The 27,815-nt window shown below is 43.0% G+C and overlaps 1 protein-coding gene across 2 annotated transcripts in view; it reads left to right on the plus strand.

Annotated features, from left to right (window-relative positions):
- CDK15 (cyclin dependent kinase 15) overlaps positions 1 to 27,815 on the plus strand; it is a 111,730-nt gene that overhangs the window by 64,957 nt on the left and 18,958 nt on the right. The window contains exons 10-12 of one of the 2 annotated variants that reach the window (XM_056111814.1): positions 1,489 to 1,552; positions 18,025 to 18,073; positions 23,256 to 23,395. In XM_056111814.1, coding sequence (XP_055967789.1) covers positions 1,489 to 1,552; positions 18,025 to 18,073; positions 23,256 to 23,395 — 253 coding nt within the window. The remainder of the gene's footprint in view (positions 1 to 1,488; positions 1,553 to 18,024; positions 18,074 to 23,255; positions 23,396 to 27,815) is intronic. The other variant, XM_056111815.1, reaches the window with a different exon arrangement.

A 27,815-nucleotide genomic window follows, 5' to 3' on the forward strand; every position in this document is an offset into this window, starting at 1 on the left:
ATTAACATCTTAATTCTACTTCTTAATATTAGTTATTTTGCATGGATACAGTAAGAGATACATTGAGCTTGTAGGGTGGCTCTCCTGGGGACATCACACCAAAGATTCAGACTACAGTGCTCAGGCCAGATTAATCATTCCTAGCCCTAGCAGGGTCCAAATCTAGTTATTACTTTTTGGATCAGGCTGGAGCGATAGCACAGCGGGTAGGGCATTTGCCTTGCACGCAGCCAATTTGGCCAACCCAAGTTCGATTCCTCCGCCCCTCTTGGAGAGCCTGGCAAGCTACCGAGAGTATCTTGCCCACATTGCAAATCCTGGCAAGCTATCCGTGACGTATTTGATATGCCAAACACAGTAACAAGTCTCACAATGTTACTGGGTCCTCTCTAGCAAATTGATGAACAACAGGAGGACAGTGACAGTGACTTTTTGGATCATGACAGAATTTGTCCATGACCATGCTCTTAACTTACAGTTAAGTATTAAAGTATTATGGCACTTTGGCCAGGCCCATTTTGATGCCAGGGTAGCTCACCACTTGCCCTGGGTCCATTAAGTCCCTCATCAGGATCCTGGTTTTGGGGTACTAGGAAGTAAGGGCAACTGGGGCTTAGATTGAGGGAACAGATGTCTGAGAGGTAATATTATCCCAAGTTATAAAAGCATAGCATTAACTGTCTTCCTGTGTCCATACAAAAAGAACATTGCTCCGAGTTAACTATGCAAGGGACTTCAGGTAAAGGTAAAGGCCCTCCCGTTGATCGTCGATTTGCTCGAGCGGGCCCAGTAACGTCTCCATTGGAGACTTTGTTGTTACTGTGTCTGGCATATCGAATACTCTCGGTAGCTTGCCGGGCTCTCCGAGAGGGGCGGAGGAATCGAACTCGGGTCGGCCATGTTGGCCGCGTGTAAGGCGAACGCCCTACCCGCTGTGCTATCGCTCCGCCTTGGGACTTCAGGAGAAAAGAAAAACAATATTTACAAGTCAACAGAGCACAAAGAAAGAAGTTACAAGTAAACATAGAGGAATGGGAGCACTGTGATGGGAGTAACCCAATAAATCTAAGCTCCCTTCGGTAAGGCTGAAAGGACAAACCAATGTTATCCTCCAGTTTTCTACAACTGCTTTTGTTTTCGTGGTACTGGAGAATCTAAGCCAGAGACTCACACAAGCAAGGCAAGAGCTCTTCCATTGAACTATATTCCCAATCCCAATCCCAGAAAGAATGTTCCACTAGTTATCTGGGCATTTTGTAGCCCAAACAAGTGGACATATATAATAAACCATCACAGAACCCTGGGAATGTTCTACAGTTTTTCCATGAAACTGCAAATGAAACTACAAACACTAATATTTATTCCTTCTCTACATGAGGTATAGTGTGATCTACTCCTGGTTCTCCCTGATCATTCTCCATGCCTATACATCCCACCATCTACCGTATCTGATTCTCCCTCAGTCTCCTTTTCTTTGGCTTTTTATAGGTACTAGGAGTTCCTACAGAGGATACCTGGCCTGGAGTTTCCAAACTACCTAACTACAATCCAGGTAATATTAATTTAACCTTCTGAATGCTTTGAAAATGAGCTTTGAGAACATTGGGCAGTGTTATGTTTTTCTGTGGCTCGCTCCACAGGCAAGATAAGTCTAAGGAAGTTTTTAATATTCATATTCTCCTCTGTGGAGGATACTGAAATGGTTGGTGGGGTTCGACCAGTTCTCTACCTTTGCAAAACACCAGGAACAAGCCAAATATGAATTTTAAATTATTATAATTTGTGGGTTCCGCATCCATTTCCAAATGTCCCATAATCCCCTGCCCAAATAAAACCAACTAAGATGGACAGGAACATAGGTCTGTGGCAGGACACATGCCTCGCATGTATAAGGCCTGGATCTAATCCCAACCTTTTCACCACCCTACCACACACAAAAACAATTCAAAAGGTAGTCTCGTTTGGAATGCTGTAACTATAATTACAGTTGCTTGCTAGGCTGGTGTACACCATAAAGTGTAGAAATGTAATACAACAAAAGCTGAGTCATAAGCATTCATTCATTGCCTTTAGATTTGACACTTGGTCATCTTTGGTCATGCATGCTGTCTTCCAAGACTGGCTCCTGGGTCTATAAATATTGGAAATGTTTTGAAGAGGAAAGTCTTTGAGGAATGGTCTGAGAAATAGTCCCTAAGCTATGTGAAAAGGTTCAGATTGCCCAGAAGTCACTGCAAGGATGTGATATGAAAAGCAGAGAAATAAGCAGTGAGCTACCACACCAGAAGCTGCAGCCTCACATCATTGTCATGTGGCAGCAGGATTCTTGTTGGGATATTTAAGGAGGAGATAATTATGTATAGATAAAGAAAAGATTACAATTTACACTATCTAGTCTTTATAGTGTTATACTGTGCCATAATTGTCATATTTTTACCTTTGATATTGACTTTCCCTGAAAGTGTTTTATGAATGCATGAAATTGCAGCCAATGGCCGGAGGTGTAGATCAAATGTAGATCAATCACTTGCCTCATATGCATGTGGCCTTGGATTTGATTAAGAAAGAGAGAGAGGTGCTGGAGCAATAGCACAGCGGGTAGGGTGTTTGCCTTGTATGCAGTCTACCCGGGTTCGATTCCCAGCATCCCATATGGTCCCCTGAGCACTGCCAGAGGTAATTCCTGAGTGAAGAGCCAGGAGTAACCCCTGTGCATCACCAGGTGTGACCCAAAAAGCAAAAAAAAAAAAGAAGAAGAAGAAAGAGGGACGGAGGGACTGAAGGAAAGAAAGAAAAAAAAGGACGAAGAAAGGAAGGAGAAGTGAAGGGAGAGAAAGGAAGGGGAAAGAAAGGGAAGGGAGGAAGAAAGGAAAGAGAAAGGAGAGGAGGGAGGAAGGAATAAACAAATTTAGAAAGGGAAACTAAATTATAAGAAATTAAAACGTTTAAAGATAAAGGAGACTTTCTTTTCTCCACCATGCAATTCTTTTCTTTTCTTTTTTTTTTTTTTTTTTTTTTTGCTTTTTGGGTCGCACCTGGCAATGCATAGATGTTACTCCTGGCTCTGCACTCAGGAACTACTCCTGGCGGTGCTCAGGGGATCATATGGGATGCCAGGTCAGCTGCGTGCAAGGCAAACGCCCTAGCTGTCCTACCTTCTGTGCTATCACTCCAGCCCCCACCATCCAATTCTTTAGCTCAAACAGCTAGACATAGAAAGCAGATGAAACTTGTAGTTACTAGAGATGGAGTGAGAGTATGAATGACAGATTGGAGGAAGGAAGGTAAAAGGTACAAACTTCCAATTATCATATGAATGCTAGTAAATCAACAGATAACACTACAACTATAGCAAACACTGCTGAATGGAACATTGATAAGAAAGCAAACCCTAAAAATTATTACAGAGACCAGTTTTCCTCTTTCATGTATCTATGTCAGAAGATGGATGTTAATTAAACCTATTTGGTAATCATTTTGCCATGTATATAAATCAAACCATCATAGCTCTATGCATGAGCTTTTATAAGATGCATATAAATCATTTCTCAAAAAAGCTAGAAAAAAATGAAAACACAGCTATAAATAGAGATCACACACCTTGAGCTGACCAGAATTTTGGAAACTCTATGGCAAGATTTGAGAAAACTCTGTTAAAGTCATTTCAACAAAAAGAATGATCATTTGTATTGATGTGTGGCCTCTGGGTCATTTACAAGACATGTATCTGTTCTAGCTTTCTGTTTTGTTTAGAAGATCAATCTGGTGTGCTCAGGGATTACTCCTGGATCTGTGCTCAGGGATCACTTCTGACAGTGCTTAGGGGACCTTATGCAGTTCTGGGAATTGAACCCAGGTCAGCTACATGCAAAGCAAGCACCTTACCCACTGTACTGTCTCTCCACCACCAAGTTCTAACTATTTTGCTGGAGGTTAACACCTGACTAAAATGCTACTCCAGACACAAAGCTTTGAATATTCCCCTTTCTCTTTTTCTCTGTGCTACAAAAAACAATGGGCTGGAGCAATAGCACAGCAGGTAAGGCGTTTGCCTTGCATGCAGCCAACATGGCCAACTCGAGTTCGATTCCTTCACCCCTCTTGGAGAGTCCAGCAAGCTACCAAGAGGATCTCACCAGCTTGGCAAAGATATGCCAAACATAGTAACAACAAAGTCTCATGATGGAGACGTTACTGGGCCCGCTCAAGAAAATCGATGAACAAGGGAAGGACAGTGACAGTGACAGTGACAAAAAACAATAGGCTTTTGTGGAGACCATGGTTCTGTCTGTCTTTTCTTTTCCCTGCCTGTGAGCATGGATTTCCTCTCTTCATGAACATGTGACTCCTCAGTCTCATACAGACATAAGCAGAAATCCAAGATTATAGATGATTTGTTGAAAACAATTTGGATGTTTCCAATACAGAATGCTTTGGCACACACAGGGCTTCTCTACCAAGCTTCACATACTTGGATTTCAGATTAGTTCAGGTAACACACAGTAATATTTTACACAGAATGATTTAGCGAGAGCAATAACGATAGAAACTTGGCCAAAATGCTTCCCTACCAGACTCTGTATTAAATAGGATAACTAGATTCCAATAAAACAGTATAAACTAGATAAGTAGTTTCCAATAAACTGAGAAATACATTGCGTTTCACATTTTGCTGTCTTCAAATTAGTGTACAATATTATAGTTATGAAGAATGTTTTCCAGGCCCAGCATCCATAAGGTTCTTACTTGGCATTGCTTTTCTAATGAATATTTAATTCAAGTAAGTTAAACATTTTCAAGCACCTACTACCCATTAGGTGCTGTTTTATGTTCAGTCTGCACAGATGGATACATTATGTTCTTGGGTCTCTAAGAACTTGGGTTTGTACTAACTTGTCCACACTCTGTCACCAGCTCTCCTTACTCCTGGGGCCCTCGTTTGTGAGCCCTACTGTCATGGACTAGGGCAGTGTGTTGCTGTCAGGCTAAGGGAATTGTAATCTTAGCCACAGCCAAGATGTCTAAGCCAGATTTCGCTGGATAACCTTTTTGTTTGGTTGGTTGGTTTGGGGGACACACTTGGCAGTTCTCAGGACTTCCTCCTGACTCTGCTCAAGGATCTCTCCCAGTGGGGTTCAGGGAACCATAGGGGGCTCAAACATGGGTCAGTCACATGCAAGGCAAGCACCCTTCCTGCTTTACTATCTCTCCAACCCTTTGTTGGACAATCTAAAAGTTCAGTATTGATGGGGCATGGGACCAGTGTTATTGGAAATTCAGTCATGAGGACTATGTTCTCAGGGTCACCCACTTCTGACTTCCAGGAACATGCTTCATGCAAATCAGCAAATTCCTGGTATCTAGCACTCCACTCTCCCCACTCCCTACTTCCCCCACTTTCACACACTTGAACTCCAGTGATTAAGGGAGTAGAAGAGGAATAGGAGCCAGCACATGCCCCAGAGGGAACTGTTCACAGCATTCTGACTAAGATTTCCAATTCTTTTCCTTTCAAGCCATAGTAAGAGCCCCCAGACTTAAACTCAGCCGAATGTGGAGAAAACTAGGGAGTGCAGGAAGTCAGAGCAGCTTCCAGTGTCATCTCTGTCCACAAGGATCAGGCAGTTTCTCATCCTACATACAGATTTTTAAAACAAAAACAAATTAAAAAACAAAAAACAACCCTCGCTGAGCCATAGCTAGGTGTCTCAGCAATTCTTTGGGTACAAACGGAAAGGTTGTATGTTTATTTTCCTTTCTTCTGCCTTCTTTCCTACTTTCCTTCCTCCCTCTTTCTTTTTTCTCCCTTCCTCCCTCCTTTCCTTCCTTCCTTTTCTCCCACCCCCCATTTTAAGCAAGCTGGCTGAGAACTCTGTGTCCTCCACTTCAAAGGGCCGGTTGTCTTATTTTGATGTGGGCAGATTGAAAAGTAGGCTTTGAAAAGTATGCCCCCCCCCCTTTTTTTTTTGTTTAATCTTTTCTCCTGGGATAGCTTTCAGAGCAATATATCCAAGTGTCAGTGAGGGGGTTCTGACGAGCACGGATTCCCAGACTCTCAGCAGGATCATTCTCTAACAGAAATATAAAAGTGAAATATTAAAAACCCTGGAACGTGAACTCCATCTGCAGAGTAGCCAGTGTCTTGTCTGCTTGCACCATGGGAAAAAAAAGATTGCCTTGAAAAAAGAGGGAGGGGAAAAATAGTGCTTTGAGTAAGAGGTTTACAGGTTTAGTAGAGCATAGTAACATCCCCTCAAAGAAGTGGGTGTTGCTCTGTGACCCCCCAAAATGCTCCTCCTTTGACTCAGCCGCCAGAACACTCACCCTCCCCATCACCCCCCCCAAAACACACCCCCTTTTCACATGCTAACTGAGGTGCCTGTGATTGGCTGAACAATAAGCTGGTCACACTTGCTAAGGGCCTGCCATCTTTCACACAATTAGCCAAGACACATTAATCAAACTGGCGGAGACCCAGGGACTGGCTGAGGGAGTTCGGGGAGGGGAGAAATTTTGATGGTCCTTAATAAAAATCCATAAGAAGCAATATTAGAGGATGTGTGATGGAAGCGCATCTAAAAGGATGAAAATCCCGACTTACACAAAACCTATACGTGCTGGGTTTGTGTGTCCAGGATCTCAGCCAGTTAGAACAAACTGTAACATGAGCTTGGTTAAAGACTAAGGGGCTTGCATGATATGTGACCCCTGAGCAGAACCAGGAGCTTTGGGCATTACTGGATGTGGCCCAATCTCCCCCACTCCTAAAAAATAATAAATTTTCTCACAGAAGACAGCAGTGTGCACATAAAGATATTTTTACAGAGTTCTTAATATCCTCTTAATTTCTCCTTCTCCCCTCAGGAAAAGGCACCTCAGCCACTCTCTCTCTTGGATCTTCCCTCCCTTTAGGTCCAACTAAAAGCTGTAGAAACAGGCATATATGAGATGCAGAGTGCCCTTTTAGAATCAATTAAGGGAAAAGAATCATCTGGCAGAGTGTTGCTGTAAACTAATTTGGAAGATATTAAAAATTGTTAATTTTATGGGAAAAAAAGCTAGCTGTTGTGTTTTCAGGGATAACATCTCTTGGTTTTACTTTCCTAAGTTCCCACTATTTTCAAGTGCAATATAGAGCTAATAAGATCATACCTTAGAGACCAGTTTGCTACAGAATTGTGTCAGGCTTTTAGGAGAATCAACTAAATATTTAGACATTTCTCAGCTAAAGTAAACGGAGGCCTTACTTCTCTGGAGGTTGTCCAGTCACCATCTTATTAGCCACCAAGATCCCGTGATAAAGGGAAACTTTTTTTTTCTGCCCACATGATTGCGGCCCAGTTGTGGTTTTTAATGTGTCATTGATTGTTTCATCCAACTCCTTTTGCTCCACTGAAAGGGTCTGTCGTGGCTCTGTTTGCTTCCTTAAACACGGTTTTTGAAAGCGCTCATGCTGTGTGAGCTCAAATCCCAGCATTAATGTACTGCTGGGTTCATTTCACCACACTCAAAAGCGCTGAGTTTAAATCCCTCTCAATTCCATTTGAGGCACCAGAAGACTTTATCCTTCTCCACTAATGGTTCCAAGTTTACATCTAGATACTGGGGGTCAAGGACAGGAGAGGATTTAGAAATAACAGTGCATGACATTAGTCAATGCATTTGCCAAATTGGCAATTAGTTCCTGATGTGCGTGCAAAGAATTTTATTCCTGCCTCTTTGATGCTTGTTCCCATTGAGAAGGGAATAGTGTCCACCAAGGCCTTCAAACTTTTAAAGAAATATCTGCTGAAAATCATGCCTGATTTGTGACATGGGCTCAGCTGCAGGGAAAGCATTGGAGATTAGCCTCCTTCTTCCAGCCCCAGGAAAGAACACTGCACATGGAAAGATTTTTCCACTGGAGAAACGTAGTGGAAATCAAAAGGCTGGAAAGCAGTACTAAAAGCCCTGCAGGGACCCAGGATCAGATGTACTACAAAGGATAGGCAAATGGATCTTGCCGATGTCTGGTCATTTTCAAACTGCTTGCTTTTTCAACTCTTGACCACCAGGTGGAAGCAAGAAATAACGGGGGTGGAATATTAACATAGGAGAGAATTATATACTGCAAGCTAGCTTTAGTCCTGGAAATGTTTTCCTTTGACTTGAAATCCAGGGCGAGAGCTGCACTTCATCTGACACCACTACAGGGCAGATGATGATTACAATCTAAAATGCTCTTTTTCTCAAGGGGAATGATAAAGAGCCCCATGTTTTAGGCTCAAGGGGTTCTGAGCATATCTTCCTGTGTTTGCCATGAACACAGAGTACAATATGCATCAGCCTCCACTCAGTTGCATAGCCTCTGAGCAGAGGGAGTTACCTTTGAGTTGAGCAAAAGGGAAAGAGGTTCGACTATGTGCATTGACTCATATGCATTGACTCAAGTGCATTGACTCATGTGCATTGACTCAAGTCCAAACCCCAGGTTTCCTCTCTGGGACCCTTAAGGAAGCATATACAAGCATTTATAATTGCTAATCCTTCCCACTACCTGCCAGGCTCCATTAATGGTTGGAGTAGCTCTAAGAAACCCAAAAGAAGAGCTCTTTCCTAGATAGATCAATCTGTAGCCAAAAAGGGTTCTCTTTCTATTGACTAAACTATGAGTCTCTCTCACTGTGCAGGAAGACTCTGTGAGAATAAATAAAATTATTTAGTTGCAACCGAAATGGCACCCAGCTTTTTTGAGATACGATTGATACTGAACACTGTATTTTTTTCTTTTTGGGTCACACCTGGCGAGGCACAGGGGTTACTCCTGACTCTGCACTCAGGAATTAATTCTGGCAGGTCAGGGGACCATATCGGATGCTGGGAATCGAACCCAGGTCAGCTGCGTGCAAAGCAAATGCCCTACCCATTGTGCTATTGTTCCAGTCCCTGAACACTGTATTTTTATTTGGAAGTATAGCATAAAGATTTTCTATGTTGTATATACTTTGAAACGAGCACCACAGTGAGTTAACATCCATCACCATACACAGGGCCTAACTTTAGTAGATGCCCAAGGAGAGTTAGTTCTTAATTTATGTTTCATGCTATGTGGAACTTTACTCAACAACTCAATGATTTGCCAGGATTCAGACTTCTTAATGAATCCTGGCAAATGTGTGAGAACTGATGCTATGCCTTTATATTCAGCTTCCTTGAAATGTCAGGTTCGCCTCCTAGGACCAGACCCAGATTTTGCCTGCTTTGGTCTAAACCCTGCTTTAGCTGCTATACTCTTTTGGGGACAGGGGGACACGTCTGGCAGTGTTCAGAGCTTACTCTTGGCTCTGCACTCAAGGAATTGCCACTCCTAGTAGTGCTTAGGAAACCATATGGGATGCTGGGGCTCGAACCCAGGTTGGTTGTGTGCAAGACAAATGCCCCACCTGCTGGACTATTGCTCCAGCACCAAGTTCCCAATTTCCCACATTCTTAATTGCTAAACTGTTGTTTTCAGACTCAGACCTGTGCCAGTACCATATCTGTGACACCTCTCCCTGTTAATGAGGACTCCACTCTACTTTTCCACCCGAACTCTGTGAGATGTGTGCGCACCCTGAGAACCTTTGATTTTTACAAGCTACATGACAGCTATTCTGGAAGGACCACTGACAGCATTCTGTGATTTATTTTCTCATCATTAATTTTTCCCAAAGCAAATGGTAGTGGAAAGCATACAGAAGCTTTTTGTAATAGAAACTTGACCATTTTGACTGTTTCTAGTATCTTACACCTGTAAACTTACTGGTACCTAATTGTCAATAGATATATCTTAAATGATATCAATGACCAGGAATGAGTTAAAGCTGGGTTCTTGTTCTAATCGTAGAATTCATCTAGGATTCTAACAATCCTTGTTTGCCTGCAATGCCAAATGCACACCAGTTGTTAGTCACCTTACTGATGGAGTAACTACTGTCTACTGAGAACTCACTAAGAGCTAGGTACTTTATATTTGTAGTTTAATTTTGATTTCATAGCATATTAGATAAGAGTGTTGTTCTCAGCTGTACTTTACAAATGAGATTGCTGAGTTTAGAAAGCTGAATGTCTGGCCTAATCCATGAGGAGGTGACTGAATTTTCAAGGGTTTGAGTATTCGAGACTTCATAGTAGTATTCCACTTTACCTTCCTGTGGTGAAAGGGCAAAGGGAACATTTAGCTAATAGAACAATGTCTTAGATTGGGGACTGACTGCTAACATTTTTCCAAGTCTGTTTTCAAATTATTGTCCTTCCACTCAGACTGCTTTTAGGTCTCTGTGTGCTTGGTGACATGTTTCTGGAATGTAATCTGAGTGGTGTCTGTGCTCTGGGACTCCCGAAGCCCTCCCTACCTCTGGCTAATGAAGCCGCAGCAGTTCAGGGAATCGATGAACCAACATTGGACTCATTACGGCGCTTCTGGAGCACTGCCGAAAGCTCCTGGGGAGTTACTATTAACATCTTTATTAACCCAGCCTCCAAATCAGTCAGGGAAATTCACTTAGAAACACAGGCTTCTTTGATCTTCATTAATAGTTTCTTCTAGTTTCTACATTTATTTTTAGTTTTCTCATCTTTAATTTATTTGGTGACGATTATTAGTTTTTATTGCAGGAGGTGACAGGGAGACTACGCGATCTTAAAGTGGATAAGATTAGGCAAAATTGCAAATGAGTGAAAAAAAATTTTAACTAAAACCTTGTCAGGATCCTTCCAGTTTAAGAAAAGGAGTCTGGCTCCAAGGACTATCTGATTCCAACCAAAAGCCCCTTCCCCTTCCTCAACTTTATGGCCATTATGACAGTCATGTACCACCAATCTCTGCAAGATAAGCAAATAGTTTCTTCTTACATGTTTTGCGAATTTGTTTCATTTCAACTTTTCTTCCAAGCATAAATTTTTTATTCACTTAACAAATATTGAATACAAGGTGTTTGGGACTGGGAGATTCAAAAATAAATAAGACATTGGTACCTGCCCTCAGGCAGTCTAGAGGAGGAAAAATAATAATCCAATGTGAAAAGTATTATTACTGTGGCACTAACTGGGAACCTTGAGAAACTATTAAAAGGGATCTGCTAGTATAAAACAACATAACATGAGGCTGACACCTAAGGATAGTAGATACACGGGACAGATAGATTGCTCCATAGCTGGAAGCCTACCTCATGAGCAAAGGGGAGAAGGCAGCTGGAATAGAGAAGGGATCACTAAGAAAATGATGGCTGGCGGACTCGGTTGGGATAGGAGATGTGTGCAGAAAATGAATAAAGGAGCAAACATGATAGCCTCTCAGTGTCTGTATTGCAAACCATAATGCCCAAAAGCAGAGAGAGATTATAGGGAATCATGTCTGCCATGGAGGCAGGGGGAGGGTGGAAAAAGGGGGGTATAATGAGGGATATTGGTGGTGGGGAATGTGCACTGGTGGAGGGATGGGTGATTGTAACCCAAACATAAAAGCTTGTAGCTATCTCATGGTGATTCAATAAAATTTAAAATAAATAAATAAATAAATAAATAAGTAGAAAATAAAAAGGATCCACTGGAAAATTTAAGGACTGTCTGAGAGGAAGTGACAGGAGCTGGTTCTCAAAAAATGACCAAGTAGGCTTTCCCCATATGAATAAGAGGGGAAACGCATTTCAAAGGACCTTAACCTAACAAGCCTGGAAACATGCTTATTTGGTTATATACTAAATAGGTAAATGGTTTCAGCAGCTAGAATTCTGGATTGTGGTTGCCTATTGCTGGAAATTTCACCTGAATGGGAAACTGGGACCCAGACCCAGAATTATTTTGTAACCATCCTAAGAAGTTGAATTTTGACCAATATGCAAAGATAAAGCATTGGGTAAAAAAAATTTTAGCAGCAAAGTGATAGGGCAGGCTGTAACATTTCATATTGCTTAGAAAACTGTATGTGGAATTAAGTGAACTATAGTCAAGGCCAGGAACAATGTGGCAATGCTCTAGGTTCTAGGAGACAAGTAGGAAATCTGGACTGGAGCAGTGACCATCTGTGAGAAATGGAAGGAATAAATCAAAAATCATGTAGGAGTGGAATCAAAAAGAGGTTGCCTTGCCTGATTGGATTTGAGCTGTGACAAGGAAACCTCTCTCCAGTGGGTGTGGGAGCAAAAGGGTATTCACTGGCATAGGGTGAATGTAGAGTTTTTGTGGGGAAGCTCATAAGTATATGATTTAAATATTTTGAGATTAAGATATCCATGAGGACACCAAATGGATATATCTAAGAATCAAATTGAAACACAGGCTTGTGGTTACTGGAATCCAATCTGAAAATACAGACTTGGAAGTCATCTGCTTAAAGGCCGAGGTGTAAAATCAGTCTGGGGTGTGTGTGTGTGTGTGTGTGTGTGAGAGAGAGCGAGAGAGAGAGAGAGAGAGAGAGAGAGAGAGAGAGAGAGAGAGAGAGAAGAAAGAGTGAGAGAGAGGAGAGGAGAAAGAGTGAGAGAGAGGAGAGAGGAGAGAGAGAGAGAGAGAGAGAGAGAGAGAGAGAGGCTCTAGAGGAAAAAACTATTATGGAATGATGGAACCCTGGTAACCATTCCTGAAGGGGCAGGCTGAGAGACAACAGTCTTTGAAGCTGAGAAATAACAGAAGGTTTGGAGATAATAGTAATTGTAATATCATGGAAATCACATGCTTACAAGTGGGAGTAAGGCCAAGTTTTCATGTCTGTATGTCCCAGTGCTGAGCAGCGATCAGCATGTGGTAGCCCTTAAATATTTGTGAGACTACAGGGGAAGTGGTAAATGTCAAATGATGCTTCATTAAATACCATCAACACCAACTAGCATGATCAAGCGGTAGCTCAGACTTCATATGGAGGAGTAGACAGACATTTAAGCCTGCACTACCCCACAGAAGAGGAGACCCCCAATTGTCTGTTTCCTCTACCTCCTCCATCCACTCCCCAGGAGCAAGGGCCTGACCTCCCCTTCCGTGACCCTCAGAACAGCCCTCTGAAGATGTGATGTTTTCTTAGAATTCACAGAAGGTTTTGATACAGAGTTAAAAAGTGACAAGCACGATTATGAGTTGGAGTGTGTGACTCCCATGCTTTAGCAGTCAAATGATGGTGGACCAAACAGGAATTTCAAACCTAGAAAGACTGAGTAGCTGAGAAACAGAACTGAGACTCCTTGAACCAGAGACTAAGGAAGATTGCAGTCAGCTGCCTGAGGGAGAGGGAAACCAGAGGTGGAAGGGGGGAGAACTACAGATTTTTGTAGTGTGGTTCTAAAATTACTGCCCAAGATAGTAAAATCAGGCTGACAACATTATCAACTATTTAAATATATGGTATCTCAAGAATGCATTGTATTCGGGAAATTCCAGAGGGGCAGTTCAGTAGACCGCAGCATAAGATAACCTTCCAGGGACTGTGGCAAGTCTATAGTAACTAGAAAATGTTTTACCTTGAGCTAAGACTCAAAATGATCCTGGTGATGTTTTATCAATCAGCCAACAGATCTCTGTTGACTCAGGTTACCTTACTTGAATCAGCCATGAACTGAGGTTTCTTACACATTTCTGCAATATCTGTTTTTGGAGCATGGGGGCAAGAGCTCTGCCTCCCTTTCATTTCCCTCCACTTAGTTGGGAAATTAAAATATTCAGCTTTTTAAAGTTTCCTTTGGCACCTTACTTTGCTTTCTTTACCTTGCATTCCAATTGAACTCAAATAAGAACTCTTAAAGCCAACTGCAGAAGGCGGGTGGTGAAAACTGGTCTAATGATTTACCATCCTCTGGAAGGAGGAGGACAAAAAGGTACCTGCAGCCCTTATTTTTATGGATATGCAAAGCCAGAAAAACAGAGGCCTCTTGAAATGGTGCTGTGTAAAATGCCTGTTTGTGGATCATTCTCTCATTGATCGTTTGCAGTTTAACTACTGAGAAAAATCAATGGGGAATGGCAAGGTCATTCCACATCAGGTTATCTGCATGAGGAAAGGGTGCAGGGCAGGCCACAAACAGGCCTAGGATTTTAACTCAGCTTCATAACAGTAACTCAACTGACCCTGAATGCAAAAATCCCTCTATCTCAGCTAATGGAGCTGCAGAAGAGATGCTGGAGGAGATAGAGGCGCAATCTGGGCCAGACAGACCCAGAAGCTCAAGTTTAGTGTCACGACTACTGGAGCACTCTGCCGTGTCATGATTTACCAATAGAACTGGCGAGCACCAATTTTCCCCTTACGCTTCCACTTCCATGTTGTGAGAAACATATCAAGTATGTGTCAGACTCTGTGTTTTATTTTGCCATTTTTTATATCCATTGATCAGTTGAATTCTCCTGAGCTCACTTGAGGAAATGAGCCTCAGAGAAGTAGTATCCATGGCTCTCTCTCTGTTCGACCAAGGTTCTCTGCCTCACTCAACACCACACCAGAAACATCTGGAGGCTGTTAAAGACAATAATAACACTACCACAACAGACTGCTGCCTGGGACTGCCCCAGACTCTGAATCAGACAGGGGGTGGTGGTGGAGAGAGGTGGAGCCAGAGCTTCCTTTCTTTCCAAAACTCTCGAGGGAAACGCAAAGCTGCATCTAAGCTAGAGAACCCTTGTGTCAGACTATGCTCCTGCTACAGAATGGAGGGTTAAATGAGAGAGGGTTAAATACTAGAAAATGAGAGAAGAATAAAAAAGGGGCAAGACTTCACATGTGTGGAGCTCATACTACATGTCAAGTGCTTCATCTTAACTCATCCTCTCAAGCAACCGGAACAGTATTCCCATTTTACAGGTATGGAAACTTCCGAGTACCTAGAGAAGCTAAGTGATTTGTCCCCAATTTCCAGATTTTAAAAGTGCTTGGGAGGAGATTGGAACCCTGGCCTGAGTTCCTGTGGTGCACTACTAGCGTCACCCAGCCAGGACCCACGTCTGGCCCAAACTGAGATCTTCAAAGAAATAAATCCAGTTTTGTAGGAACTCAAACTTGAGTAAGTTGAAATTTCAGTAGAATAAAACAGTACATCATAGTAGGTTTCCTAGGAGAGCAATGAGGTAGATATTCAAGAGGAGAGAGAAGAAAAAAAAGCATTGTTCATCAGGTCAGGGAAAGAGACAGAAAGAAGAGGCAGAGGTTGAGGAAGGTCCTGTACTTACTCTCCTAAATCTCACAAAAGTGCTGTAAAGTAGGAACCATAATCACTCCCCTTCAGCAGATGGGAAACCTGAGGTGAGAAATACCACTCAGGTTATAACAACTGGTGAGTGTGGATTCATAACCTAAATTCAGGGTCCTTACCATCCTGTGCACAGTGCCATCCAATGAAAATGGAAAAAAAAGAAAATATGGTTGCTTTTGCTTAATACTCTAGGGCAGGCACGTTGCACACATTAGCTCAATGAGTCACTTCTTCCTTGTGAGGTGACTATACATCCAACTTTAATTACAGGTACAGGTTGGCCAAAGCAACACAAGAACTAGAGGCATCTAAAGCAGCGAATCAAAGTGCTGAATTCAGCGTTTAAACAAAGTCAGCTAATTTCCCATCTCACAACAGCAATACTAAAGTTAGAAATAGTATCAAAATACTGAAGGTGAAAACACAAAACATAGGGTTCTCAAAAAGGAAGAACACGAAGACAATGGAAATGGATTTCATTATGTTCATTGGAAATCGGGATATGACTGAATGAGAAAATATTTGAATGTTATTTGGCTAGGGAAGAATTGTAAATAGGCAGCAGAAAGTGGTTGAGAAATAAACTGACTAAATTAATGCCAGATTTTCTTATCTTTACTGGTTATTTTAATTTAGGCATAATCATCAGAACAGAAAGTAAATAACCTATATATGAAAGTGCTTCTCTTAGTACCCACCTGGGACTATAAAACACCAGCAGAATTCACATCGGATTGCATATGACCTTGAGAAGTCAGCTTAAATCACTTTCTTTGATCACTCCTTTCACCCTACATCTCTCGGCACTATAAATTCCATTTTTAATTGAAGTACTTTCAAAATTACAAAATCATGTATGCTTTTTATTTTAACAATTAGTTTAAGGGAATAAGCCTGTAAGTAAAAAAGTGTCAGCCCCATGGCCCCACCCCTACCCTCTGGCATGTAGTCAGTCTTTCCAGTCTTCTAGTTACACACAGATGTGCATGAATCAGTGTTATCAGAAAAAAAATTTTGCTATGATTAAGTTCTCTTTTTGGAAAATGGTCTTGGTGTCTTCCATTCCTACACAAGTTGGAAGAAGAGATTTTTTTTCAAAAGCAAGACAATAACATTTCAGGTTCAAGGAAAAGATAAGGCAGAAACATCATTTGAAATGAAAACTGAAATATTCTTTTCTCCACCAGGAGTGGGAACTAAAAGGGTATCATAAAGAACACTAGGTTATAAGCTCTGCAGCTCTGCAGCTTCACTTGTTTTCAGGGAAGAAGGCTTTGTTTCATGTTTCTTAAATGAGTGAGAGGTTTCCCTATTTCATGGTGGTTTTCATTTAGGCTAAGTAGTCCAATACCAAGAATAAATCATGGAAGCCCATTTTTATGTGTCCATGTCCTAAAGAGTGCTCCAAGGAAAAGGACAAATTATTATCTTCCATTCAGGATTATTCTAACTAAGGCTGACTTACATTTTCACCCCAAGAGATATAAAATTAGCCTTATTACTTTTAACTTGTCTGAGACATCGAGCCAGTCATTCCTTTGTCATGTGACTATCTGGGCACTGAGCTTTGTTCTCTCATAGGATTGTGGGCTCTGCCCTGGTGGAGAGATCTCTTCATTTCTTCCAGATTTCTCCCAGCACTTGGTACAAGTACTGAACACAGTATAGGCATTAAATCCATATTAGTTGACTTTACTGAATATTGTAAACTTCTTCATTTGCTAGTGCCACAATAACAGAGCATACTGGGTAACCCAAATTCCAGGAATTATTATGCCATGGATCTGGGAGCTAGAGCTGAAACTGAGGTGTGGGCAAGGTTGATTCCATCTGAGGGCTTTGAAGGCAGAGTCTGTGTTAGACTTCTCAGTTTGAGGAGACTGTCTCCATGCACTTTTTTTTTTTGCTTTTTGGGTCACACCTGGCGATGCACAGGGGGTACTCCTGGCTCTGTTCTCAGAAATCACTCCTGGCAGTGCTCAGGAGACCATATGGGATGCTGGGAATCAAACTTGGGTGGGCCGCATGCAAGGCAAACGTCCTACCTGCTGTGCTATTGCTCCAGCCCCTTCCTTGCACCTCTTTACATTTTTACCTGTTTGGGGTGTGTGTGTGTGTGTGTGTGTGTGTGTGTGTGTGTGTGTGTGTGTGTGTCTCATTTCCTTTTTTAAATAAGGTTACCAGTCAGACTGAATGGGGGTTAATCTAATGACTTTATCTTAACAGTATATCTTCAGTAACCTTTTTCCATATGAAGGCAAATTCAGAGGTACTCAATGCTTGGAAATGGATATATAAATATTGCAAGGACACAACTGAACCCATAACTAGTGACTTTTCCAGAACATCATAAAAATTCAGAAGAAGACTAGAGGGTAGTTCAAGTGATAAACAGAGGCCTAGCCTGTGTGAGTTCCTGAATTTGGCCTGGCCCTGGCCCCAAATCCCCTACACACACACACACACACACACACACACACACACACACACACACACACACGCTAGCACCATCAAGTGTGACCTAGATACAGCCAGGGTGACCCCTATTAAGAAGTTTTTTCAGAGAAATAGCACAGTGGGTAAGGTTCCTGCGTTGTAACTGACTGACCTGGGTTAGCACCACCAAGAGGGATCCCTGAGCACAGAGCTAGGAATAAGCTTAATTGAGCATAACCAGGTATGGCCCCAAAACACTCTCCCCTACAAATTTTTTCCAGAGGAGTTCTTACAAACTTTGTTCCCAAGTTCTTGAAAGAATATTTAGGATTTTCATAGTATATTTAGCAACAGGAGTCTAGAATTGTTTTTTTAAATTTTTTTTCTTTGTGCTTTGCAGAATGGTTTCCATTGCTTAAGCCTCAAAGCCTTCAGAATGTCTGGAACAGGTAAGTCCCATCTTGGAAAGCTTCTCTTTCAGCAAAGTTGGAGGGCTGTGTCCCTATACCTCAGTCCACTGAACTCCCAGCCCAGGAAGATGCTTTGGGGAGTGCCAGCCACCTGTGAGTCTGTTAGTTTTTCTCTATGAACCATTTTACTTTTAGTGAGTTTGGTCATTAAAATTGTTTTGTGCCCCCTCAGACATGCCCGAGGTCCTGAGAACGAGGGAGTGCTGGCTTGCAAGAAAACCTAGTGGGTTTATTATTCTCCAACACAGAGAAACCAAATAACATCATTGAGGGGCTATTGGAGGGGGGGCGACTTGATTCATGGAGGGTCATGCTTTCCCAGGCCCTCTCCATGCAGTCTCAGCTCTGACCAGGGCAGACTTTTATTACCAGCTTTCAACAAATCCCTAGTTTCTTTTGCAAAGTAAAACAGATAATAGAGACATTCCGGGAATAGTTAGCTAACTAAGCCGTGCCAGGCAACCTCCGGGCTAAGAAGAACTCAGTGTTTTCGGACAATGACCAATTACAATAACCAGTATTATTTGATCTGAGAGTAATTAGCCGGGGCTCTGTTCTTTTTGCTTCAGTGAGAAGGCAAAAAGGGCAGTGAGGAAAACATCAGAGACAGGGGAAATGAGCTCAAATGTCAAAGAAAAACACCCTCTTGCAGGTGGGGAGAAGGGAAAGAGTTTCACTAGCCAAGATCCTCACTAAACATTTGATCATTGTTCTTCATGGAAACATGGTGAGTTTAATGTGTTGGATTAAACATGAGAAAATGTGGTGGGTTAAACCACAGTTTTGTTTGATTTCCCTGTGCTAACTGCTCTTGTGCTCTGAAAAGCATCTGTGTAGAACACAAGGAGTGAAACAGGTTAGAGCACAGAACTCCAGACCGGCAAAGAATCTCTCTTTGGGAGAGACTTGTCTCAGCAGGATGTCCACGCTCTCCGCTCTTATTTTCAAGCAGCTCTCTGTTCTGGAACACCTGCTGTTTGGGAGGCAGGTTCTGGGGAACTACTCTTTATCAATATAGCCAAGATGTGCAGGCATCCACTTGCCAGCAGTCTCGTTCCTCAACCCCTAAGTAGAGATAGTTGGTTCTTGGAGCTGCCCACTGGTTTTCTTTCATTTCATCACTGCTTCCAAAGTGAATGATAACTCCAAACCACAAACCACCTGAGTACTCTATGCTGCTGCTGTTGGCATTGTCCAAGGCAATGTACTATTTGTCTCCTGCTAATGCCACATCAGGATATTCTTTCTAGGGCTAAGCAGGACTTAGTGACATGAAATATCTCTGACTTTTTTTTAACCTCATGCAACACCCACCTCTGTGTTCCCAGCAGTACCTTAGCCTGAGTTCAGAATTTTCTTTTCAGTATTCTCAAAGCAAGGAATAATGTCTAGGAATATGTGGTCTATAAAAGTAGTCACTGGCCACACTTGGCCATTTAAGTTCAAATTAATGAAAAGTAGGGTCAGGGAGATGACTCAATGAACTGAAGAACATTCTTTTTCAATGCAAGGGGCTTAGATTTAATCACCTGGGCACTAATGGGAGAAACCCTGAGTGTGACAATTTCCCAACCCATTGAATCATTCATGAAAATGAAATGTAAAATTTAATTGCTTACTTTTAGCCCCATTTCAAAGCCATAATAGCAACACAGGAGTAGTGGCTACCATGTTGAACAGTGCAGAAATAGAATACTTCCATCATCATGGAAAGTTCTATTAGAGGCATGGCCTAGATGATCACATAAGAATATTCTTGGCTGTGGAAAAAAACTTTGCCATTCAAAGGGGACTAACATTAGGTAGACTGCATGGTTTTTTCCTAGTAGATTATTTGCTATATTGTAGTTTTAATTCTCGTCAATATCAGACCCATTTCAAAGAGGAGGAAAGGGACTTGATTCATGGAGTGTCATGAATCCAGACGCCAAGATGGCAAGTAACTTGGCTGAGGTGGTCAAATCAGGGGTTAGCTGATACACAGGTCTTTGTGGCATTGTGGGGTTGTAATTGTGATGAGTTAAGAGTATCTGGGTGGTTTCTGTACAAGTTTTCTTCCATAAATGCATGACAGAGCCTTCCCTGGAACTTGACAGGGACCCCTCCACCCCGTTAACACGAACCAAATAAGGTCACACTTTCTTTGGGAATTGCTTAGAAAATGATAGGACAGCTGCTGCTTCTTTGTTTTCTCATAACTGATGGAGTGTGTCTGCTTTACCACATCCTACTATGACAGCATTTAAAAAAGAATGTACTTTTCTAGAACAATACAACAAAGAGTTCATTCTTGAAAAAAACGTTGAATAAAACTTGTAGACTAGTTGATGGTATTGTGCCAGTATTAATGAAGCAAGTCCTAAACAAGCAGTCATCATATCACTGATGGGTATCTACTCTCCTTTCTTTCATTTGCCAGGGAAAATTGTCCTTGGTGATGTCCCTACTTGCCCTGTCAGCTACATTAGACTTTGCCGGATTCCCCAGGCTCCTGACATTACCCCTGTCTGGATAAAATAGCACACATGTCACAACCACACAAGCTCAAACCCAGTCCCCTAGCCTTTCTTATCCAATCAGACTGCAGCTCCTAAACTCCTTCCTCAGAATAATGCTGAAACAATCCAATTGTTAGTTGCCAGTGGCTGGAAGTATGCAGAAATTTAATTTCAAGTTTATGTAGGAGTTTTCAGTGGGAGTGGGTAGATATTTTTCTATACTTACCTCCACCAGCATCCCCTGGAAATTAATAGATTAGATTCAAACCCCACTTTTGACACTCACCTCATCCCAGCATCTTAAACTGAGAGTAGATTATTTATCATTTATTTTGGATTTGGGGCCATACCTGGCAGTGCTCAGGGGTTACTCCTGGCTCTGCACTCAGGAACCACTCCTGGAAGACTCGAAGGACCATATGGGATGCTGTGGATTGAACCTGGACTGGCTGCATATAAGGCAACCATGCTACCATAGCCACTGTGCTATCTCTCCAGTCCAAGAGTAGATTTCTTTTTTTTAAAAAAAGAGATCTCTGTATCTCCTTTCAGTCTGATACCAAGCCAAGTGATTCATACTAGCTCCCCACTCCGATCCTCCCCTGCCCCCAACCATCATTTCATTGTCCCTGAATGTCTGTGCAAGGCAGGAAAGCCTGGATGGAGCAAGTCCCCACGTGGCCCCGCCTCCTCAGGCCATAGCTACCAAAGGGTCCCACCTCAGCTTCTCTTCGTTCCTAACTGCCCTGCAAATTTGGGGACTGGTGCCTTTCTTCTCCAATTTAACAGTCTGTAAAGCAAATCACTACCATCTCTGAGAGTTTATGTTTTTAAAAATACTTTTATGTCCTGGGAATCAGATACCTGAAAGCTTCTTATGCAAATCTTAAGCAAAAAGCCACGCAAATTACAACTCTGGGCTAGGACTGCGGGTATCCTGCATTGTGGCACCTGGGAAGGGATAGGAAAAGTGTTCTTTGTGGCTCCCACTTGGCATGTGTATCCCACATTAAGTAAACCCGCCTCTTTTTGCTTAATTGGCCATTTGCATGACTGTACAATTTAATTTTGAATGTCAGCCGTTATAAGTCCCCTGGTTAATTACCTTCTGGGATCTGCTTGGTTCTCTGTGGAGTGGTTTCCATTTGCAAATCTGCTGTGGGCTCTAGAGAAGGGTCTACTTAAATGGTCAGCAATAGACCAGTGAAGGCTTTTCTAGCATTGTAAGTCAATACAGAATATGAAGACCCACAGGGGCTATGCAGGAGCTATGGAAACAAACCCTGCCACACTCCTACCTTCCATTATCACCCCCTTATACCCCCCACCCCACTTTCTCTGCCCCAGGCCATCCCACTGGCCTTTCTTCTCTTCTTTGAATACATTTCCCCCTTCCTCTTTCCAAGTTTGCAGGAACCCACAGACCTTTGCCTGCCCACCTCTCTCTCATCTGTCCCAATCCCTCAGCAATCAGCTCAAATGCAACTTCTTTGATGGGGAAAAAGTTTGGACCACATCTAGAGTTGCTCAGGAACTATTCCTGGCTCTGTGTTCAGGGATCATTCCTGGAGATGCTGGAAAACCAGGAGGTACCAGGGATTGAACCAGAGCCGGTCACATGCAAAGCAAGTCTCTCAGCCCCTAAATGTTCTCTCTGGCCTCTCAGATGCCTCTTTCTCAGGACATCCTTCCCAAACTATCTAGTCCCATGCTGAGTCAAGTAGCTGGACTTTCTCCCTTCACTGTTATACTTAGATATGGATATAATATGACAATTGCCTAAATCTTCCACTAGACAAAGCACTTAAAAGACAGACTCTTATTTGTACTTCCCAGTGTCAATCACATAGTAATTGCTCGGTTAATGGATATACTCATGTCTTCATTAATAACACAACTTGAAGACTTTTCCTTATGCAATTGGGGTACAGTATCTGAAAATAGAATAGTATGATCATTAATTTATACAGAAATATTTCATAGGGGCTACCTTCAGTGGTACTTAGATGCTACCATGGTTATTACCTGGTATGTCAGGGCTTGGCACTTACTAGGTATATATTCTACTACTGGAGATCTCTCCCCAGAAAAATCTGGAAGATCGGGCCCTGGAAGAGTGTTCGCAGATCATAAAAATTACTTTTGCCATAGAGGAACATTCTACTTTTGAATAGTGAGGGGAATCTAAATTCTGTCTCTTCTGGGGCTCTACCTCAGGGTAATTCAGAGAGCTTTCGATCATAATTCTGGGAGTTAATCTTCAGAAACACAGTAGGTCAGGGCCCTGTCCTCCCAAGCATCACTATCTAGAATCATTTCTTTCTCTCTTCCCTCAAGATTCTGTGCTTACAGCTTTGGATTCCAGAGTGAGGACCAATCTCAGTTAGGCTCTTCTGTTTTGTAGGACCATCCAAGTCCCGCAAAGAAAAAAATCCTTAATTACATATTTGTTTGTATAATTATAATTCTATGTACTTTATGGCCTCCAAGCCTGGAGACATAAAGCTGAGATTTCCCTCTATGTCTGAGGAACAGAACAGGTCAAGAGATTCAGCGTGGGAATTATTTGTCCACTTGTGTCACCTGACTAATCCTAGGGAAATTGAATATTTGTGAGGAAGGAGGCTCTTGGAGACTCTTAATTTTCTCTCCCACTTTTCCAGTTTGGGCAGAGTCCCTGAAGCTGAAGACCTGGCCTCACAAATGCTAAAAGGCTTTCCTCGGGATCGAGTCTCTGCTCAGAAAGCGCTCATCCATGATTACTTCCGTGACCTGCCCCCTCAGCTACACCAGCTTTCTGATGGTGAGGGGGGAGGGGATGGTGAGAGAAAAAGAGAAGAGAGAGAGAGGGAGAGAGAGGGGGAGGGAGAGACAGAGAGAGAGAGAGAGAGAGAGAGAGAGAGAAGAGAGGAAGAGAGGTGCTTATTTCGGATGTGTTTCTGTGTTTGTGTGCATATATACACAATCTTAGATGCGGGGGGGAGGGGAAATTAAGTACTTTCTCTGAGCACTGGAGAATCATGAGAGAATTTTTAAAACCGGAAGTGAGTTTTGAGGTGGGTTTGCATGGGGAAAACCCAGACAGGATTCGATCTTGTGTGAATTTTACAGGAGATTCTCTCAGACTTGCAAACACTCCTGGGTGGAGGAAACACAGACCTCCTTGCAATGATCTCAACATTTCCCAGGCACACACTTAAACCCTTAGAAATGGGATGAGATGAAAGTTGCCTCGGAGTTGTTTGCTTTAGTTAGCATCTGCCAGGAGAAGCAAAACCCTTTTATAACCACCCCCTTCTCTCTGCAGAGTAAGGTGATAGGTGACATGGGTATGTCAGGAGAGCGGAGGAGAGCAAGGCCTTTCCTGATTGGTAACCTGACACAGCCAACGGAAATGCCGGGAGGGGTGGTGGGAGGAGGGAGCGACCAGTCCTTCCAGACTGGAAACTCGGGAAACACAAGTTGCCCAGAAATCAGCGTGATGCCTGGGCCGGAAGTCATCCCCTGTATCTAAAATCTGATGAGGCATCATGTGGCTGGAGCACTCTCGTTTTTCTCCGAATGTGGCAAGGAAGGGCTCTGTGAAGGCGGTGGGAAGAGAAGCCATGACCTGGACTACTTCCATGGGCTGCCTTAGCTGGGCTTTTTTTTTTAATCCTCTATCTCTTCATTACCAACGTTTATGAAAGTCCAAAGCTGAGAGAATGAAGGTGGAAGGGTCTCAGGCTCAAAAGAGGGTACTGAAATAGGATGCACGGTGATGAGGGTTGCCCAGGAGCCTTAGAGAAATGACTGGACCACAGTCTGCAGGGTTTGCAAATGCAACCCCACTGTCTTGAGGATGTTACACTACAACAGGCCAGAACCTTTCTTTTGAGACTTCCTGAGAGACTTTATTTTTAAAGCAAGTCATTTAGGATTTCCCAAAATAACCATAATCCTACAACTGGGGTTAATGTCTTACTTAACCTTGTAAGGAGAGTCAGTCATCGGTATTTATTAAGATGCCATTAAGTGTCAAGAACATATTAAGTGCTATAAAAATTGAGAGGAAGAGAGCCTTGTCCTTGACCTCAAAGATCCTACAGCGTGGGAGGAACGGAGGGCGAGGAAGAGGAAACAAGGCACCCTCGTACACATATTAGCACAAATCATATCTAAACAGCCCCAGTCTGGCGTAATCAGCTACAGATGTTCAAAGACTATGTATGTCTACAGGCTGTTCTTGGGAGCAACCGGACAACTCCGGTGAAGTGGATTAGGCAGAGATGAATCTCGAGTAGACTGGGAAGGAAGGAGGGGTTCCATTGGCCATCTGGCTAAAATAAAAGATGATCCAGGCAGATCTGGAATTCTCATTCCCTTCCTGGCACTTCACTGCCACCAGTTCCCCACTCCCATTCCAGTACCATTTTCCCAGTCTGAGTCCTGGAAGCCTGTCTAGTTTTCCTCCATCCCCCATCAGCCAGTCCTTTCTCCAGGATCTGTTATTCTACCTACAGAACCATAGCACAAGCATGAGGATCTTCAAAGTGTTCTGGTGCCAGCTTTTGTCTGATGGAGAGTAATCAGGAAGAAACAGTCACTGTCTGAACCATGTGGGATTGCCAACATGAGGTTGACTCTCCCTGGTCATGGGAAGCAAAGCCACCAACGAAGGGAGGGGGGTCGCCTTTGTGTGCGCGTGCATGTAGGTAAAAGAAAGACCCATCTGTATTCCTTCTCTGTCCTCCCAGCCACAGAGCCCAAATCTTCTTTGACACTTTTAGAGAAATGAAAAGATGGAGTCTTGCAGGAGCCAGCCTGTGCTGGGGTGGGGGAGCTGAGGAGTGTGCACAGCAGGAGGGAAGTTGACTTTTCTTTATACATATAGGGGTTTTTCCATGCAGAGTTTAAATTATGCCTGATAAAAGGACTTTCGTGGATGTTTCAGTTCTTTCAAATTCTCCTGGCTTCCTCCCAATTAAATGAGGTTTGTCAAAGCCACAGGGCTCTGCTGCTGCTGCCTGGGCCGACAAGCACTTCCTGCAGCGACATCTCGAATCCCTGAGGGAGAAGATGAAAGGGCCAGTGAACACCAAGAGACAGGGGGCGGGGAGGGGGGAGCGCGTGCATGCACGCGTGTGTGTGTGTGTGTGTGTGTGTGTGTGTGTGTGTGCGCGCGCGCGCGCATGCATGTGTGATGGGCTGCAGAAATTGATTTAGAGACAGACTGACAGATGGGACTTGAGACAAGTAGACAGGGACAGCAAAGCTACCAGGAAAGCTGGACAGAAAAATAGAGCTAGAGAAAGAAAGAGATAAAGTTTACCTTGATGCTGGTGTCCTCCATCAAGGCACATCTATATGACATGCAGTACCTTAGCTAGGCAGTACCGGACAGTTTTTTTTTTTCCCATCAGTGACTTTATTTGATTCCTCCATCCCTCTCAGAGAGCCCAGCAAGCTACCAAGAGTATCCCACCCACACAGCAAAGCCTGCCAAGCTTCCTGTGACATTCAATATGCCAAACACAGTAACAAGTCTCACAATGGAGACGTTACTGGGCCTGCTTGAGCAAATCGATGAACAGCAGGAGGACAGTGCTATGGACTTTATTAGGAGTCTCCTTGGTAGACCAAGAGCCCTGGCCCCCCAACCTGCAGAGACTCTAAGGCTTCATTTCTAAGAAGGCGTGCCTCAGGCAGGAGGACTGTGTAAAAACAAAAACAAAAAACAAAGCAAAACAAAAAAAAAATCCAGGTAAGTGTTCTGTGAAAGCTTTGGAAAGAGATATTTCCTTCCATAATTATGCAAGAAATTGTGCTCTCTGGTGGCATTTCAGAGTGGAATAGTTTAGGGGGATATATTTAGAGCATTTTATTATTCTGGTGTCTGGATAACAAAGTTGTCACTTTAAAATATATTCCATTTTCACTTTGATGTGGGAGATGCCAGTCCTTCTTGTCTGCCCTCTGAAGAAGACAAGTGAAGCATGAAACCTGTGGCTGGGAAATGTGTGGATGTGGAAGGTGGAAGTGGGAAGTGGTGTGGAAATTCCCCCTACCCCCCAGTGCAAGCATTCTCCCATCCATGCAAAACTTTGTCCTAAACACTTTCTCTAGCCTGTGGCTGTGAGCCACAGAGGAAATCAGGACATTACTAGCCACAAAAAAGCAGGACATGGGGTTGGAGAAGGTAGTCAGGTAAAGTACTTGATTTGTTCATGGCTCGACCCGGATATGATCCCTGGAACTAGTTCACCAGAACCTCCAGGAATGATCTCTGAGAACAGAGCTAGGAGCAAGCCCTGAGCACAGCTGGGTGTGGTCCAAAACATAAATAAAAACAAAAGAAAGACATGCAGGATTTGTTCCTCCTGGAGTGCATTCTTAAGTGTGGAAGCATGACTATCAGAATGGTCTGCATGTGGGAACTTTTGCCAAGAGTTGACATTTCCCTTACTGGCTCTCGAACACCTGAAGAAACATTTGTCAGAGGAGAAATTATTGGTAGTCACTCTCCAAACACACCCAACGGCCAGCTGATGGCTTTTGCAGATGGTCTGGGGGGCCGCTCCCTCTGCCCACTCGGTCACCGGCTTTCAGCCCCACTTGAGGTTCTCGTGGCTGAGCCAACAAGGCAGGATGTCAGCTGGGCAGCCAGCAAGGACCTAAAATTAGGCTCCTGGCAAATCTCTAATCTTAGCTGCAGGTTCAGCTTCTTCACTTAATTCCCCTTGCCCTCAACGTGAACTTGGGCTCTGGGAAAGGATCAGTGTTTAATGATTGGGGGGTGGGGGTAGGGGAGTGTGGAGAGGAGAAAATCATTAAGTTGCCTTTCTAGAAACTGGCTCCCCTCTGTTCTTTCAAGGAGCCTTCCTAATGTTACCTTAGAAAGTTAAGACTGATTTTGGAACCTGGCCATTTTGAGTCACAGATGCTGATCCACAAAAGTTTTTTTTTTTTAAATCTTGGGCAGTAAATGCCACGTGATTTAAGAGTCTGGTCCATAAGCCTAGGTCCTTGATCGGCAGGACATCAAAGGCTATTTTTCTCAGTGGGTTGGTCCTATTTTACTTTCCAAATCCCAGGCTTGAGTCTCTCCCATTCTTTCCTGGACTAAATCCCCTCTTTTCCTTTAAAACAGATTTCAGCATCTTTGGGGGGTGGGGGGAGGGGCAGTGGGAAACCTTAAAATGTAAAAGCTTGCAATTGTTTTTTGAGTAACTTTGCAAAAACAA

Source organism: Sorex fumeus, unplaced genomic scaffold, assembly GCF_029834395.1.
Source record: "Sorex fumeus unplaced genomic scaffold, SorFum_2.1 ptg000014l, whole genome shotgun sequence".
Classification (NCBI taxonomy): domain Eukaryota; kingdom Metazoa; phylum Chordata; class Mammalia; order Eulipotyphla; family Soricidae; genus Sorex; species Sorex fumeus.